The 17,111-nt window shown below is 32.7% G+C and overlaps 1 protein-coding gene across 1 annotated transcript in view; it reads right to left on the bottom strand.

Moving 5' to 3' along the window:
- DMD (dystrophin) overlaps positions 1–17,111 on the bottom strand; it is a 2,117,885-nt gene that overhangs the window by 524,026 nt on the left and 1,576,748 nt on the right. Inside the window, 1 exon segment of the mRNA XM_074300855.1 lies at positions 13,949–14,103. Within this exon segment, the coding sequence (XP_074156956.1) occupies positions 13,949–14,103 (155 nt within the window).

Genomic DNA, 17,111 nt, shown 5'->3' with positions numbered 1-17,111 from the left:
GACCTCTAAAGCCCTTTTAGGCTATAAATACAGGAGTGTATAATCCATTGACATGCTTTCAAGGAGTTTACAATCAAGTTGGAGGACACTTTATGAATATTCCATAAATAGGTTTAATAGCCAAATGATTGATATAGGTAAAAATGCATTTAGGGGAGAAAGAGATGCCTCTTGATTTAGTGGTGTTTGGAGGCTTCTAGCTACGAATTCTAGGAGAACATTTTCTTGGTCAGCCTATCTAGGCAACTTCTATCTTTTAGGTAAGTGATCAAACATTGATTCCATGGCTCATATATTATGTTCTTGGACTTTCTTTTCTTTGGCAACTATTTCTTTCCTTTTTTGTCTCTTTTCCCCTTCCATATCTAACTCAGCTTCCTCTTATGCTTTAGATAAAGGAATTTATCTACATGAAGGTACTTTAGAAAAAAAATTACATGATTATATATCATTAACACCTTCTGTAACTGCAGATATATGTTGATAGTTAGATGTAAAGAAGCAAAATCCATTTTAGCCTAAAGAATTTATATTAGCAGATGTTTAAGTCCTAACCAGAATTCCATATTAATGAACCATGTTTGATTGAAAAAACCAAAATGAGTTAAAAAAAAAAAAAGACCTAAAGTGATGAGTATTTTACTCTTCGAGGGGAATTATATGAGAAAGCATGAAGGCTTTTTCTGGAGGAAGCCCATCTTTTATAAAAGTTTTAAGTGTCTAAAAGGCTGGGGCTGAAGTTCAACTTCTAAATTTCAGTCATGCAAGATGAGGGACTAAGTACTAAAAGAGGCTCTCTGGGGTCATCTATTTCCACTCTCTTCAGTATATAGATGAGGAAACTGAAGTCAAGAAAGGTTAAGTTACTAAGGTCACAGTACGTATCAGAGATGGGGTTTAAATTCTGATCCTTTAAATTAGTGAAAATATACATCATTGTTCAAAGTTCTGTATAAAGTTTCCTGAGAGATCCACTCAATGTTATCTAAAATCTCCATAGAAGTATGGACCTTTTATCAGCTATTTTATCTATTGTGAACATGTAGGCCATTGACTATTTTTATTTGAATATATCAAGAATCCATGATTTCAACAATGAAAGTAATACTGAAACCTAAGCAAAATATGCACTATCTTGTGGCCATTCTGGACATATGCCTTTAGGATTTTACCTAGGTTGTTAATTTAATCATTCATTAAGCATTTATTAAGCACCTTCCCTAATACATCTAACACAGTGTTTGTTAGATGCTAGAAACAGGAAGACATACAGGAAATAGTCTTTGCTCTCAAAGAGCCTACATTATCATAGGGGAGACTACACGGGCACATTTAAATAAATAAATATATCAAAACATAGAAAGAGAAATGGAATAATCACTGAAGGGCATTAGGAAAGACTTCTTAAAGAAAGCAGGATTTTATCTAGGACTTGAGGGAAGGCAGGAAAGCCAGAAACAAACAAACAAACAAACAAAAAAAATGAAGGAAAGAGGTCCAGGAAAATGTAGAGTAGGAAAATAGAATGTTGAGTCTAAGGAAGAGCAGCAAGAAGGCCAGTGTCCCTGAAACATAGAAGATGGAAAGGTAGGAGGATGGGTGGCTACAGAGGTCTTTAAAAGCCAAATTGAGAATTTTGCATTTGATTTTGGAGGTGATAGAGAGCCACTGGGGCTGGCTAATAGTGAGATAACATAGTTAGACTTGTTCTTTAGGAAAATCAATCTGACATCTAAGTGGAGCATGGACTTGAGGTAGGGAGACCAATAAGTAGGCTATTGCAAGAGTCTAGACATGAAGTAATGAGGTCCTAGTCCAGGGCTATGGCAATGTTAGAGACAGGAAGAGTATTTGAGAGATGTCATGAAGATAAAATCAACAGATTCGATATGGAAGAATGGAATTTCCTGTTTTTACCAATGCCACAGCATTTCCACAAGTGGTTTCTTATCAAATTGTTTCTCACTGACAAGTGAATCTTAGGGATCCATCTGTGTTTCCTTATTCTTCTCATTATATATCATAACAAGGTGTAATGTCTTTCTTACTCACAGATTTAATTTTTCTCTATATTTGGGTGACAGATACTGCTAAGCTTTTTTTTTTCCACCTTTAATTTCATCTTCCTTTCAATTCTCTATCACCATCTCTTCCTCATACAGATTCTCCAGGTTCAATCGTAATGTAAATGCAATTCAACATTCAATTATTTATTAAATAAACCTTTATGAAAGGCAAGGATTCAGAGACTTGAAGTACAAGCACAAAAACAAAATGCTTCCTCCTCTCAGGGCGCTTGCTTACATTTTGTTGTGATAAAAGAACATATAAAGTCAAACATAAAATATATATAAATTATTTCTTCTGGCAGAAGACACTAGCAACTGAGGGAATCAGGATAGGCTTTTATGTAGGAGGGAGTACTTGAGGTGAGCCCCTCACCCCTCACTAGATGCCTGGAATACCCTATTTCTCCTTATCAATTGAACGATGGCCCAGTCCTCCTCTCCTTTCAGTAATTCTTGTTTCATGTAACTTTTGGGTGATTTTGACATGCACAATTTCTTCTACTACTGCTTCCTATCTTCGAGGAAGGAAAATTGCTTCACAGAAACCTCCTAAACAGTTCCAGCCCCGTAATGATGTTCCCATGAAAACTTACTAAATAGAAGCCCTTTAGTCAGGGAACATTCACCAGCACTACTAACTCATGGTGTTACCATTATGTATGTTGCTTGAATTTCCTTTATGTGAAAATAATTACTGAAATAAGTATGTTTTTGCCCGTGGCTGCATTTTTAAAGCTGGTTTCCAGATGCCTCTTAGGACATAGAACACTAACTTTCATGAGGTTTGGCATTTGAGGATTTCATCAACATCTCAGGGACCAGCCTTGGCCCTTCTAATTACCTGTCTTCATCAGGAGGTCACACTAAGACCACTATATGGTTTTATCCCAAGTGGATAAAAAACTTTCACTCCTTCCTAATTTCTCTATTTCATTGATATTCCTCTACTGAACAAACTATAATCAACTCCAGTCTATTCCCATATTTCCATCTATATCAACCTCCATCACCAATTTCTCACTCCAGATCATCATCAATTCTATTGTGCCTTTTGGAATTCTTGTTTCAAAATTAACAGATTTCCATATATTTTAAACTATTTTCTTTCTTCTTTTATCTTTTGGCACTCGCTGAAGCCTTGTTTCTTCTAGAATTGATGATGATAAGGGAACTTTCACACATGTGACTCTGAGCAAGTCACGTAACTCTGTTTTCCTAAATTCCTCATCTATAAATGACTTAGAGAAAGCAATGGCAAACTACTTCAATATATTTGCCAAGAGAACACTAATTGGAGTCATAAAGAGTCAGACATGACTGAAAGAACTGAACAACAGAAACAACATATATATGATATTCTCCTGGTAGAATACAAATCTTTGAGGTCAGAGACTGTTTAGTTATTGCTAGGGCTGTACATATACTCAATATTGCTATTTATTGAAATGACCATATTTTACTTTATTACAACCTATTCCTGTAGGTTCATTAGTTCACTTTATTAAATTTACATGTAGTATGATTTTATCACCTGAATTAACTTGACATTTTTCAAAAATACTTGTACTGGGAATTCCAAAGAAATCAGGGAGAAAAGAAAGAAGTTAGGAAAGCAAGAAGATAGAAAGCAAGGAAAGAAGGCATAAACCACTTATTAAGTTATTTTAAAAGAAAAAACTTCTTTACCCTTACTTTTATTTATTTCCATTGCTTTAAGTTTCCTCTGAAGTGTTCTGTCTTTTATTTGTGAAGGAAATTTGGACAGCTGAAAATTTCTGACCTACTTTGCCATCTTCCCAGAATCCTCCAATATAGTAAATATTTTAATAAATGTTGGGTTACTACATACCCCAGCAAAATGAATAAATGAACAAAAATGAAAATAAAAACTGAAAATGTTTTTAGATCCTAGAAAATGTTAAATACTATTGGACCCTTACCAATTTCCTTATTACAATCTTCTTTTAAAAAATACAGACTCCATTTGAATTAGTTTTATAAAAAAGGAAAATATATTTTCCAGTTGAACTAAAGCCAACAATTCCAAGAAAAGCTACACTATCAATACTTGTGGAGATAGAAATTGAAGGAGTAATTATAAGTCAAATGATGATAATGTCCACTTAGCCTCAAAATAGCTCTCAATTTTCTCCAAGAAAAAAAAATTGATCTCGTTTTCCATAGCCTATTAGAACTATTTTTAAAGAAACTCATTTGAGAAGGAACCAGATGCGGAGAAAACAGAATACTATAGGGTGGCAATCGAAATGTGCTTGTTTGTTGCTAATATTCGTGATTCACTGGAGCAGGTAGGGTGTATTTGGAGGAAGATTTCCTATCACAGAAATGGCAGTTTTGAATTTATAACCAGAAATACTTTCCCATATTTTTATTTTATGAAAAACTTGATTTCTTTTTAATTTAAAAGGGCTCCAATTCACTATAACACAGACTATTGCATCTTGGTTTCTTTTGGTGATATGCATAATTTGATGGTCATTTTAGCAGCAGCTGCTGCTTCTACTGATTTGCAGCCATAGCAGGGTTGCAGAGGGTTGGTAGGAATGAAATTGGCTACTTGGTTACTTTACATGGTAATTTTCCATTGCTATAAATCATCAATGATATTGTTCTAAATATCTCCCTTAGCATGCAAATCCCACAAGCAGGAAACATTTTAATTACTTCAAGGAAGATGACATAAAATGGAACAGACAATTTACCTTCTGTCCTCTCCCCTCCTACCCAAGAATCTGGTTTATGCATATGGATATTCTCAAGACCAGAAACTTGAGGTTCTATATTACATATACCATTCTGTCTATTGGAGAGAATGGATGGAATTCTTAACGTCTTGGAATCTGCTATAGAGATTAAGTAGTTCTAAAAGACAGACGCTTTGTAAGTAGACATAGAATTTCCTTCCAAGCAGACAAAGGCAACCTCTCACTTTTTGGAGTAAGAAACAAATGTCCTAAGGTGCTTTATGTTTCTTCTTAACATGGCTATCTTTCCTTATTGCTGCCCTAGGTACCTTGGTCTAATGCAGAATCCAAACAAAAGGATTCCTGACTGATCTTTTAATGCTCTTGTCTACAGATACCCTTATACCCATGGCCCTATAACAGGACAAAGCCTCCTCAGTGAATCATACAGAAATGTGAAAAATTGGAATGACAGAGTAGGTGAAAAATACAGATTAAATGATATAAAGCTGTGTGAGTAGTCTATTGAGTTAACAGTCAATCTTAACAGTATGCTGTGCTCAGAATAGAATAGAAGGCTTTTTGACTAGATAGGATCTGAAAATCTGCATGATATTTGAAATCAATTGTCTAAACCACCGAATGCTACAAATTGTCCTCTTTTAACATGGATATTTTATCTGATTATGGTTGTAAACAATCTCAGAAAAATAAAATTTATAATTTACATAAAAGGAAATAGAAAAATACATAATGATCATAGACGGGTTGCCACCATGCTTTTAGAAGACATTTTTAGGGAGAGATAAGGCTGCAAAGGGAGAGTGGTTGGTCATAAGGAGAAGGGCGAGATAAAAGATAACTTAAATAGGATTCATGATGGTGAGCCACAGTTAGGACTTCAGCAATAATTAGAATTCTCTATGGAGGAAATATAGGGAGGAAGCCATACAGGTTAAGATTTAAAGAAGTTGACATCTGTTTTGGTAGAGGAGGTATCCATATAAATGACATCAGAAACGTATCAAAAATTCACAAGTACATGATATGTCTGTTGATGGATGAGACATTTGCCTTCAAACATTAAAGTTGTTCTTTTAAAACTTTTGAACCCTACCATATAAGTTGTGAAAATCATTTTTAATAATTAAAATAGAACATGCATAGTAATGAATCTTGTTCCTTCATTCATCCAACAATGCTGCCACTGTTAAACGAAAATAAATATATGATGGTACTACAATAAATGCTCAGATTAAAGTCTTCTGAATACCTATGAAGAGAAAGCTTCATCATTTGGGGGTAAGATTAATTTTTGTAAACAGACAAGTCATTCATTATCTGGTACTTAGCACAGTGTCCAGCACATAGTTGACATTTAATAAATATTTGCTGATTAAATGTAATTCAGTTATTAAGATAGATCAAATTGTATATAATATGTTATAGATAGTGCATATTTAAAGAATATTATATATGTATTATATATCTATATGTATAGATAACTTATTAAACCTGGGGAGGGCTGGTATGTATCAATATTTTGGGCATATGCAAAATAGTGAAAGGCAAAAACCTGCAGAGAAAAAGAGGCTACACAAGTACAATAAAAAACATTGAAATCCAGTGGGATGAGACCAGTTGGCAAACTAGTTGCAGGAAGAGAGATATAATCCAGAAATCAGTATTAAACCAAGAGACAAGATATGAAGTATGTTAGAAGAGCTAACTGACTCAATCTGGTTTCGTTGTTGTTGTTGTGATGGTGGTAGTGTTTTAGTCATATCTGACTCTTTCAACTTATTTTACATATAAGGAAACTGAGGCAAGCATGGTTTGGTGACATCTTCAGTTCACACAGCTAGGTAATGTCTGGGGCAAGATTTGAACTCTGGTCTTCCTAATTTCAGGGCTGGAGTTCTATCCATTGTGCCACCTTGCTGCCCCAGATTTCTACAGCTTTGCTATTTTTATGGTGGCTACCTTTATTTCTTGTCCTTGCTCTGTGCTAAAATGCTGTATAGTTTGAGTCAGGTATACAAATACTGAAGAAAACCTAAAAAATTATCACTTATTTTAAATGAGTTAGCTAGATGATATAGCAATTAGGGCACTGAATTTGCAGTAAGGAAGAGGAGTTCAAAGCTGTGTGACCTAAGGCAAACACTTAATTGCATTTAGCCTCAGTTTCCTGACCCATAAATTAGGGATGAATTGGGGACCTCATAGAACTGTGAGAATCAAATAAATGAACATATGTATATTAGCTATTATTATTACTAAAAGGTATTCACCAGTTATTGAGTGGATTATTTCATGATCCCAAATAATTTGTCATTTTTGAATATTTAAATAATAACTACAGATGCTTCTCAATGTCTTCAGCTGGCCCTTGTTAATCACATTTATACATACCTATGGATTATCAGATTTCTGGGATAAATTATGTAACATTTGCTTATGTTATACAATGCTTAATTAGTATTTAATCATTTTATGGAACATTGTCCCCTCAGGTAAAATATTCCTCTAAAAGCTTTAGCTCTTTAAGTCCAAATTCTAACTCAATGTGACTTCAGGTTGATAGGAGCTACATATAACTGTCCAGGAAGGAATTTATTATAAAAAACTGTACCATAATGGAGAGAACAGCTATTATTTGCTTGTTTCAAATAAATGCACTTAAGATTTTTGTGCTTTCAAGTTAAAATGAGCTGTCATTTTGTTTAATACCCCAAATCCTCCTCTTTGTCATGTCTAAATTCAGATATAGCTGAAAGAAGGAAAATACAACAATAACTCTGAAGTTTAATAGTGTAACTACTAACTAGAATTCTAATTTTACCAGCAAAGAAGCAATCACCTAAGGAAAGCATGAATTTTGTGTATCTACTTCACAATTCTCTTAGCCACTTAATCATTTCTTAGTTATAATATAATCCTCTTTAGTTAATACAATTTTCACCCAACCTTAGCCAATTGTCACTTAGTCAATATGTAAGTAATTTGCTTTGAATAATAGATGGGAAGATAGAAAAGAACCAGAAAACACATTTTGATTCTTTGTATCATTAGATCATTGATATAGAATTGGAAGGAATTTTGTTACCAATGAACTAACAATAACATTAGGAAGAATTATAATCAATAATATTTATTTGTCAAGATTGTCTGCAAATGCTTTTGCTTACTAGTTCTTCCGTAATCCCTCTTCATTATAGTGCCTTCCTTCTGTTAATTATTTTTTATTCATTCTGTATATAACTTGCTTTGTATTTGTTTGCTTATTCTTTCCCCCATTCATTTATAAGTTCTTTGGAAATAGGTATTTTCCTCTTTGTACCCTTAGCACTTAGCACAGTACTTGACCCACAGTAGGCACTTAATAAATATTTACTGATAGGTTATTTTCACATACCCAAGTCACCTAAAAGGTCCTGATCCCCAATTGGGGACTGGCTCCATAAGAACCATGGAAGATTTCCTGTGTCTAAGGAAGAAATACTGTCACAGGTATTAGATTCCCTCCTTAAAAGTGTCTCACACCTGGATTTTTTTTTTTTTTTTTTGCTTTGGCCATATTCAGATATTGGGGATTTCTTAATCCATGAATATTTGATTGAAATATTTTTTTTTTGTATTTGGGTCTTCCGAACTTCTGTTTGTCCTTAATTTTTAAAACAGTAAGATTATTTTAGGAATGACTTTAAGCCATTTTAACTATTATAAACGCTCAATAAACTATAAAAGATATATGAAGGAACATACTGTCTGAATTCAGAAAAAAGAACTGATATATATGTACAAAATAATTTTACATATATATGTATATATCCATATATATGTTTATATAGATACCTATATTATATATACACACATATATAAAATATGAATATACTTATTTGTGTCTAATGGTAGTCATCTTTAGGGCTGGGGAAGGGAAGAAAAAATACATGATAACTTTATTATGTATTTTAAAAATTAGCAAGTTGTACATAATAGATGAGCACTTTCACATACAATCATCTTTTTATTATATTATTTTAAGGAAATCCTTGTTTTATTCTGTAAATTAAAAATGAAATAAATTTTAAGTATAAAACTTGATTTTGACTCAAAGCTTTGTGCTTGCCATTGGTACTTGTCTCTTTGGACTGAGGCACTGAGGACTTCTGGACAGTTCATCTAATTCATAATCATTGGATCTATCTTTCCTACATGTTCTAGGACCACCAGCTGTCATATCTCTTTCCTTCCTGCATCCCTCTCTTTCCTTTCCTTCCTTCCCTCCTTTTTTGTCTTGTTCTTGTTCTTAGTCTATAATCCATTTCAAGTCTGAGACTCCCTGATTCCATCTTTTGCCGGTTCTATTGTCAGCCACCCTAGAATTCTATCATATAAAATGTGAAGCCTCTGTTCCTACATTAGCTCCTACCTTGTTCTATGATTTGACATTTAAGCCCTCATATAGGTAACAAATAAGATGCCACCTCAATACTCAATATTCATTCATTGTTTAAACAGTGATCCTTTGGCAGAGCGAAGGATATGCAATCTCATGACAGTGTCATCATAAAGTCATCAGCCAGATGGCAACTCTTGAAGTTTAATCCTTAGAGGCTTCCCACAGTAATCTTCAATATCCATCAAATATTACACTATTCATAAATTCATATCCACTTCAAGAAAATTAGGTTGCAGTATTTCATATTTCTGGAATTATATTTTAGCAACACGGCTTCCATGAGGCAGAAGTTCAGGGAGACCAAATATTTGCTTAAATGGGTTAGAAGGTAAAAATCTGCACTAAAAGTGCATATTCTTTTGCTAACAGGGACTTTCTTTAGAAATATATGGATTATTTACTTTGGTGCATGCTCATTCTGTAACTCATGTGAATCAGAGGGTGATACAGGGGAAAGGAAAATTTTGAGGTCAGTCTCTATGATATAAAAAAGTTCACCAGAGTTTGGTGGAAGAAAAAATATAAAATCTTCTATGCTTTACCACCATGTCCAGCATGGCTTATATCTCTAGGAAAAATTATGTCAGAAACATTTGCACAGGATTAATAATTGCCTCATTCAACGAATCAAAATTTTGCATAAAGCAAACTTTGTATAGAATTAAAAGTGGGAGGTTTGGATAGTATTGAGTGATGTTTCTACCTGAATTATATATAGAATTCTCTTTTACTGAGTATAAAGCTATCTAGTGAGTGAAAGTTACTTCTAACTAGGTGCCCTTTTTCATGGGCGATACTGGTAGAACAATATTTTGACTTGTATCCACAAAGTTTTTTTTTTAAAGACTCCAGTTGGCACATAAAATATCTCTTCTCAAATGCCATTTATTATTTCTGGATTATATTTTTGTCTTTTCACTTGCAAATTTACATTCTTTGAAATTCTTTACAAGTTGCACTGTCTACATTATAGATGTAGTGTTTATAATTCATCCATACTCCCAACCAATATAGCTTTCTTGGCTATAGACTGAGAAATTCTTTAAACATTTCTAAAATAATATAATGGCTGAATGCTAATTGGGTTAGTCATAATGTTTGATTGAACATATCTTTACATCATCCTGACTTTTGGACCAAGAGGCTTCTATCTATTATCTTAAGTTTCATCGAATTTTAGGCTCTTACTTTCTTTAAAGTACAACTAATACATCAGAAGATATTGTTCCAATATTATTAAAGGCCAAATGGTCATTTTTCCTCATGCAAAAAGCTGACACATTTTATTACCCAGATAGCTAGGTGATACAGTTGATGAAAAGTGTTGGATTTAGAGTTAGCAAAAATTTAGTTCAATCCTGCCTCAGACTCTTGTACAAACTTCTCCAAGTTATTTAGCTTCTTTCAATCTTAATTTCTTCATCTCCAAAATGGCAATAATAATAGAACCCATTTAATAGAACTGTTATTAGGATAAAATTAGGTGACAAGTAAAACATTTGTTTATCTTAATATGCTTTACAAATGCTAGTTATTAATAAATTTGGAATATTGTCAACTTTTATTCAGTATGCTCTATGAAAAATTTCTCCTGATTCTAGTTAACTATATAGTTTCCTAGTATTAGTTACATTTTTACAGCCTTGATATATACAATTCTTTAAGGATATAAATACTTTTGTTTTAAGGCTACAAATTCAACTTCAAAAGGAAAGATAAATAATAATGAAATGTAGTTTGCTAAAAAAAAAAAAAGTTCTCTCATATCTTTGAGAAAAAATCTATAATCAAGATTTTTTTAAACTAGAAAGAATTCTTGAAAGCATTCTGATTACACAGTTTTTTTTTTTTTTACTGTTCAGGTTAGACATCAATTCATTACTGAAAGCTATTTTTATAGCCAACCACTAAAACTGTGAATCATGCTGTATAAATCTATACCCCAAATTTACTGAATTAGATGACTATTTAAAGCAGTAAAATCTAAGATTCAGTTTTATATTGTTGAATTTTAAATGAGAAACATAAAATTTTAAGATGGGGAAACTTTAATTACTTTGATATCATGATTGAGTTTTCTGATATAATCAAAACCAAAAATAAATGAGATTTGTTTTCTTTCATGTTTAATTAAGGTTTATGAGGAGAAGGTCAGACAAGTCAGTGAAAACTATACAAGGCTTTGAAATTTATTCAAAATAGTTGAACATTTACATTCCATCATAATTTTATTATAAATATGTATAGCTATCTTTTTATAGCAGTAAGTATTTAGACAGAGTAATGGAATGAAAACTATTATTTTCTGGGAGTTTAGGAATCTTTTAACCAACTTCTTCATTTTCTGGGTGAGGTAAGATCAAATGACTTGCTAAAGGTTACATAGAACGCTTTGTCTTTTTTCCATTATAATATGTACCCACAGTACAATTCTGGACCAAAAGCCACAGTGAACAGAACAGTAATGCAACAATTTTTTTGAGACAATTGGGATTAAGTGATTTGGCTAGGACTACACAGCTAGGAAATGTTAAGTGTCTGAAGTCACATGTGAATTTAGGTCCTCTTGACTTCAGGGCTGGTGCTCTATCCACTGCATCACCTAGCTGCCCCAGTGCAACATTTGCTAGAGAAAAATAAATTAACAGTAGAGAGTTTTTATCTTCTCCTCCATCCTTTCTATAATGAAGCAACTTGGTGGTATCCTAGTGAATAGATGGGTCTGGAGTCAGGAAGGCTCATCTCCCTGAATCCAAATTTGACCTTAGACTTTTATTTGCTATATGATCCTGGGCAAGTCACTTAACCGTTAAGTCAATTTCCTCATTTGTAAAATGAGCCAGAGAAGGGAATGGCAAACTACTTCAGTATATTTGCCAAGAAAACCCCATATAGGGACACAAAGAGTAAGACATGTCTGAAATGACTGAAGAACAACATTTTATTATTTTACTATTATTTTACTGTTGCATGACAAATTTGAAGATATCAATCATATTTATTTATAGTAGTTGTAGATGCTCAGCTAAGTCACAGATTCTCCTTGATGTTGACCCATAAATAACTTTTTTGATAATTGTTAACCTTCTGTGAGAGGTGACTAGACATTTCTTTCTACTGGAGTTATGATGTGTTAATAAAACAAGTAAATGCATATTAGAACCCCTCCCCTAAAAGAAAATGACCAAATCCTCTGTGGTATAACACTTGGATGTAATCAGAAGAAGGAATGCAACTTTGACAGGAATGTGAGTTTGAGGAAGTACTGGAAAGAGTATCTAGTATCTACATATCTCAGTATCTAGAATGAAGGGTGACTTGGGACAGATATATCTATCTTAACTTCAATCCCCAATATTTAATTCACTAATAAATTTCTGGACTTTAGTTTGATCTTCTATATAGTCTCCATTTTAAAAAAAGATCATATTTTCTTTATAAAGTGCTAGATGAGTTTTCTGATATAAGTAAACCTTAAATAATCAAGGAGAAGCAGTGTTTCCAGGGCCTATTTATTATGCCTCCATTTTTCAGACAGTTGGGTGACATAGTGGATAGTATGCCAGATGGGAAGTCAAGAAAACTCATCTTCCTGAGTTCAAATCTGACACTTACTAGATGTGTGACTTTAGCAAATCATTTAACTGTTTGCCTCAGTTTCCCCATCTGTAAAATGAATTTAAGAAGAAAATAATGAACCACTTCAGTATCTTTGCCAAGAAAATCCCAGATGGGGTCATGAAGAGCTAGACATGACTTGAACAAATGAACAATTCCTTAATACAGAAATCTGTGGAGCTAGTAACTAAAACTTTGGAGCCTACAGATAAAGCAGGAACCTTAAGATCTTTCTTGTCTCAAATCCCATAAACATTTTTATACCTTCAATCTAGCCAGGCCATTCTAGGTTCAGTAAAAAATATTCATTAATATAATAAATAATAAACTAATAATAATAATAAACTAATCATATATGATGGGAAAAGACAGGAAGCAAAACATAATGTATATATTTTCCTTAAATATTCTTCTCTCTGATTATCATACTAATGATACTCTTCTACACTGCCATTTTCTGTAGGCAATATTATATATAAAAAATGGTAAGAGACAGAATTCAAGCCTAGATACTCTGGCTACACATCCAGAATTCTTTTCAATGTAGCATGAATAAGAGGATATAGAATTCTCAAAGCATCCTTCATCATTTTATCTCATGTACTTGGGAAGTTCTATATTGGGGAAAACAAGAGTGGTACTATGCCCAAATGCAGTTTTCCTATAAAAGAAAAATTTCAAAATATTGATTAGAAAGTTGTGATTCTATCAAGAAACTTGAGGATAGTAATTTAGATATTGTTTTGACTATAATTTAATTAAATGACCTACTATTTTATAGTTGAATGTTTTGAGGTTTTTGAATTCTAATTCTGCCACTAACTGACATTAGGAAAGTCACTTTATATTTTTGGGCTTCAATTTTCTTATTTGTAGAATGATGACTGAAGAAAATAATCTCCAAGGTCTATTTAGGCTTTAAAGTTCTAAATTCATTTAATCATGATTGAATGTTCTCAAGTTCCTAGATAATCAGGGCAGGATATATAAATACAGTCATAGAACAACAAAAAACCCCATTGTGCAAAAATTTCCAACAAATCTTTCTGGTATTTCCACTTATTCTAATATTCTTAGCAAAAAAATCATACCTTTTATTAATGTCAGCCCAAGTGCCATTGATATTATCTGTTATCATTTGTACTTTTCTGGTGTCATCTGTTGAATAATCTCTGAGAAGTTTTCTTGCCAAGTCATTTGCCACATCCACATTTATCTGCCACTGACGTAGTTCTTTTGCCAATTGCTGCAAGAAGAGAACCATAATTAAGATTACTTGATGCAAGCCATCTAGACATATCTGCATCTGCTTTCTGAAGTAAAGTCCTTAAAATACCTCTTTAATACCTTGTAGATCACAACTTTAGACTTCTTTTATAACTTATATAGTAAGTTAGGCTTTCAGGACAAGAATAGATAACCAAATCCCCATCATAAAACAAAATCTAACAACCTATTTTTTTTCAATACAGACAAAAAAATATAAAAAAATATAAAAAAAGAATAGTCTATTACTCAGAACTAAGCATGTGAGTAACAAGAACATGTATTTAACTTTTTAAATTTTCTCATATTGAACCAAACAAAAACACTGAACAAAATCCATTTAAATATACACTACCAAACTTGATTTTTGACACTATGACATATATCAAGATCTGAACAAAAGTCAGATATCTATCTGCTGTATTTCTTTTTCTCTTTGTTAACTGGACAAATTGTTTAAGTAATTAGTGCCATCTACTGGAAAAGAACTAAATATGCATACAAAAATTATTGAATAAAAATAATTATAACATTCATTTATGTATATTGTTTTGTTTTTGGTTTGTTTTTTTTTAAGATCAGTTTGCACATATGTACCTACAAAAAAATTGATCTGTACCAAGATATAGTATGCTGTAGGAAGATAGAAAGCTGATCTTGGAGTTAGGAAGACCTGAATTTAAGTCTTACCAATCAATCTTTTTTTAGCCAAGTGATAGCCAACACTTAAGTGGCACTTTGAGTGCCTCAGGCAACTTGAAAATATCACTATATATAGAGGGAATTGCTGGGCCAGGAGTTCCCTAAATCGATGAACAAAACAAGACAAATATGATTTCAGTTCCTAATGGAAAGCAGGAACATAAATTCAAGTAATAGAGTATGTAGTTTTCCTTCATTTGTCTTCTGAAACTCAGGGTAAAGTAGAGAAAACCTTGGATTTATCATTCTAAGATTCAGCTCGGCCTTATACTACCTTTGTGACCTCTAGTTAAATCCTTTAAATGCCTTGGGCCTCAGAATTCTCATCTGTAAAATAAAGGAGTTGATCTAAATGACTTCTAAGGTCTTTTAAAAATGTAATTCTATGATCCCTGTGACAAAGAAGATCAAGACATATACTGTGCTAAAAGATTTAACTAACTAAAATAACAGATATCCCAAAAGAGAATACAATAAATCACTGACTTGTATGGACTGGCTCAAAATCAACTACAAGTCTCCACTATATACCTATAGTAGGTTTTAAGGAATTTTAGATTTTCAAAGCTGATCAAACTCACTTGTAAGTCACTTATCAACCTACAACTTAGATGTTCTTATCACCCTGAACACTTTAGCAGTGTAGGGGTCTGATGGAATAGTGTCATTTAAATTTCCCATCATTCTTATGAATTATTGTAAGTTCTCCTTATTTCATTAAATATTATTTACTAAATAACATGGACAAATCTCCTTTTCTAAAAGTAGTCATAGACTTTATTAACAAATGAAAGCAATAACAAATCAAAGATACATATGACTTTTAATAAAAACTTTGGTTATGGGGAAAGTACATTGTCAGTGACCTACAATTATGAACACAATACTACAAAACTGTTTTTCATGTGAATAGAAATGCTAACATATATATTCAAGTTTCTTAAGAATCTTTAACATATTTTTCCTTGGATTAAATTCAATATTTAAGAAAATAAACCAGAGTAGCCTATTTTCTTTGGCTTCTCTGGGAATAGTTTTTCAAAAATGTACTGTATTTCCAGTACTAAAAAATTCTTCAACAAATTCTCTTTATAATATTTCTTTATAAAATAATACAAGACAGTTTGGTGAGAAAGGTCTAACCTTGATTTCTCCTTCTCTGACCTCACACAATTCAATGTAGATTTCTATATACCACATATAAAAGACATCCTATACCTAACTTTATTGGAGATTGTTTTTTAGCTGTCTTCAAACTTCTAGCACAAACTGCTTTTCTGAATATTTAATTTGGTTTGTAAAGGAATGTATTCTGTGGTAGGGCAAAGATAAAAAGGTGTTACATGTTACATGTTATTCAATTATAACATTTGTTTACAAAACCATGCAGAAGCCATATGGACAGATATCTTCATTTTAACAACATAGAAACCAGGAGTGATAGCTGTAACTATTGTTCTGTAACTTGCTTCTCTCTGTGGATTTAGGAAGTTTGTGAGTTTAATTAGGATAAATGAGGATTTTAAAGATAAACTATGGAGAAGACAGTGAGAAAGAAGATTAGAACTTTTTTTTGTTAGAATAGTCTTTACTATCATTTGATGAATTAACATAATGAGAATTTTATGCACAATAAATCTGGAGTGAGGATCATATCATGAGTGATAACTTCAGAAAAGGTGAAGAGGCTGCTTTCCTGTTACGCCTATAGAGAAGTCAGGATAGAGAAATCTTCTTTAATGGGTTTAACTTTTTATCTTTTTAATCTTTTAATTTAATCTTTTTTTCCTTGCAAAGAAGATGAAGAAAAAAAAAAACATCATTTGTTGCTCTGAATGAACTAAGTGCTGTAGGATAATGTTTCCATTCAAGTGAATAGGATATTGTATTGAGAAGTACAGATTATTCTGGCTGTGAATTTTTCTATACCTAAAATATTATGAATGGTTATATGTATCTTTGCTTTCCTTTTTTAAACAAGTGAAGTCATCTGGTGATGCCCTTTGTTCTTGAAGAGGACCACAACATTGGGGAGGGGATGCCATGATATGCAGGTGAACTGGATATAGGTGAAGGAGGTCTGAGCAAGGCCATCTGCCTTACTTCCCCCCCAGAGCCATTTGGATCCACTGGCAAGATATAGATCAGGATGACTGGAAATGACCCTATATGAAATGGGTGACTTCAGGCTTTTTAAAATCAGTCTCACTGAGGCTATACCCATTCAGTGATTAAGGCTAGGTAGCCATTGAGGCAAAGAATCTTCTCTTTCACCTAGCCCTCTCC

This window comes from Sminthopsis crassicaudata, chromosome 3, assembly GCF_048593235.1.
Source record: "Sminthopsis crassicaudata isolate SCR6 chromosome 3, ASM4859323v1, whole genome shotgun sequence".
Classification (NCBI taxonomy): Eukaryota; Metazoa; Chordata; class Mammalia; order Dasyuromorphia; family Dasyuridae; genus Sminthopsis; species Sminthopsis crassicaudata.
Note: the sequence above shows the minus strand (reverse complement) of the source record. Positions and strands in the feature narration are given on the sequence as shown.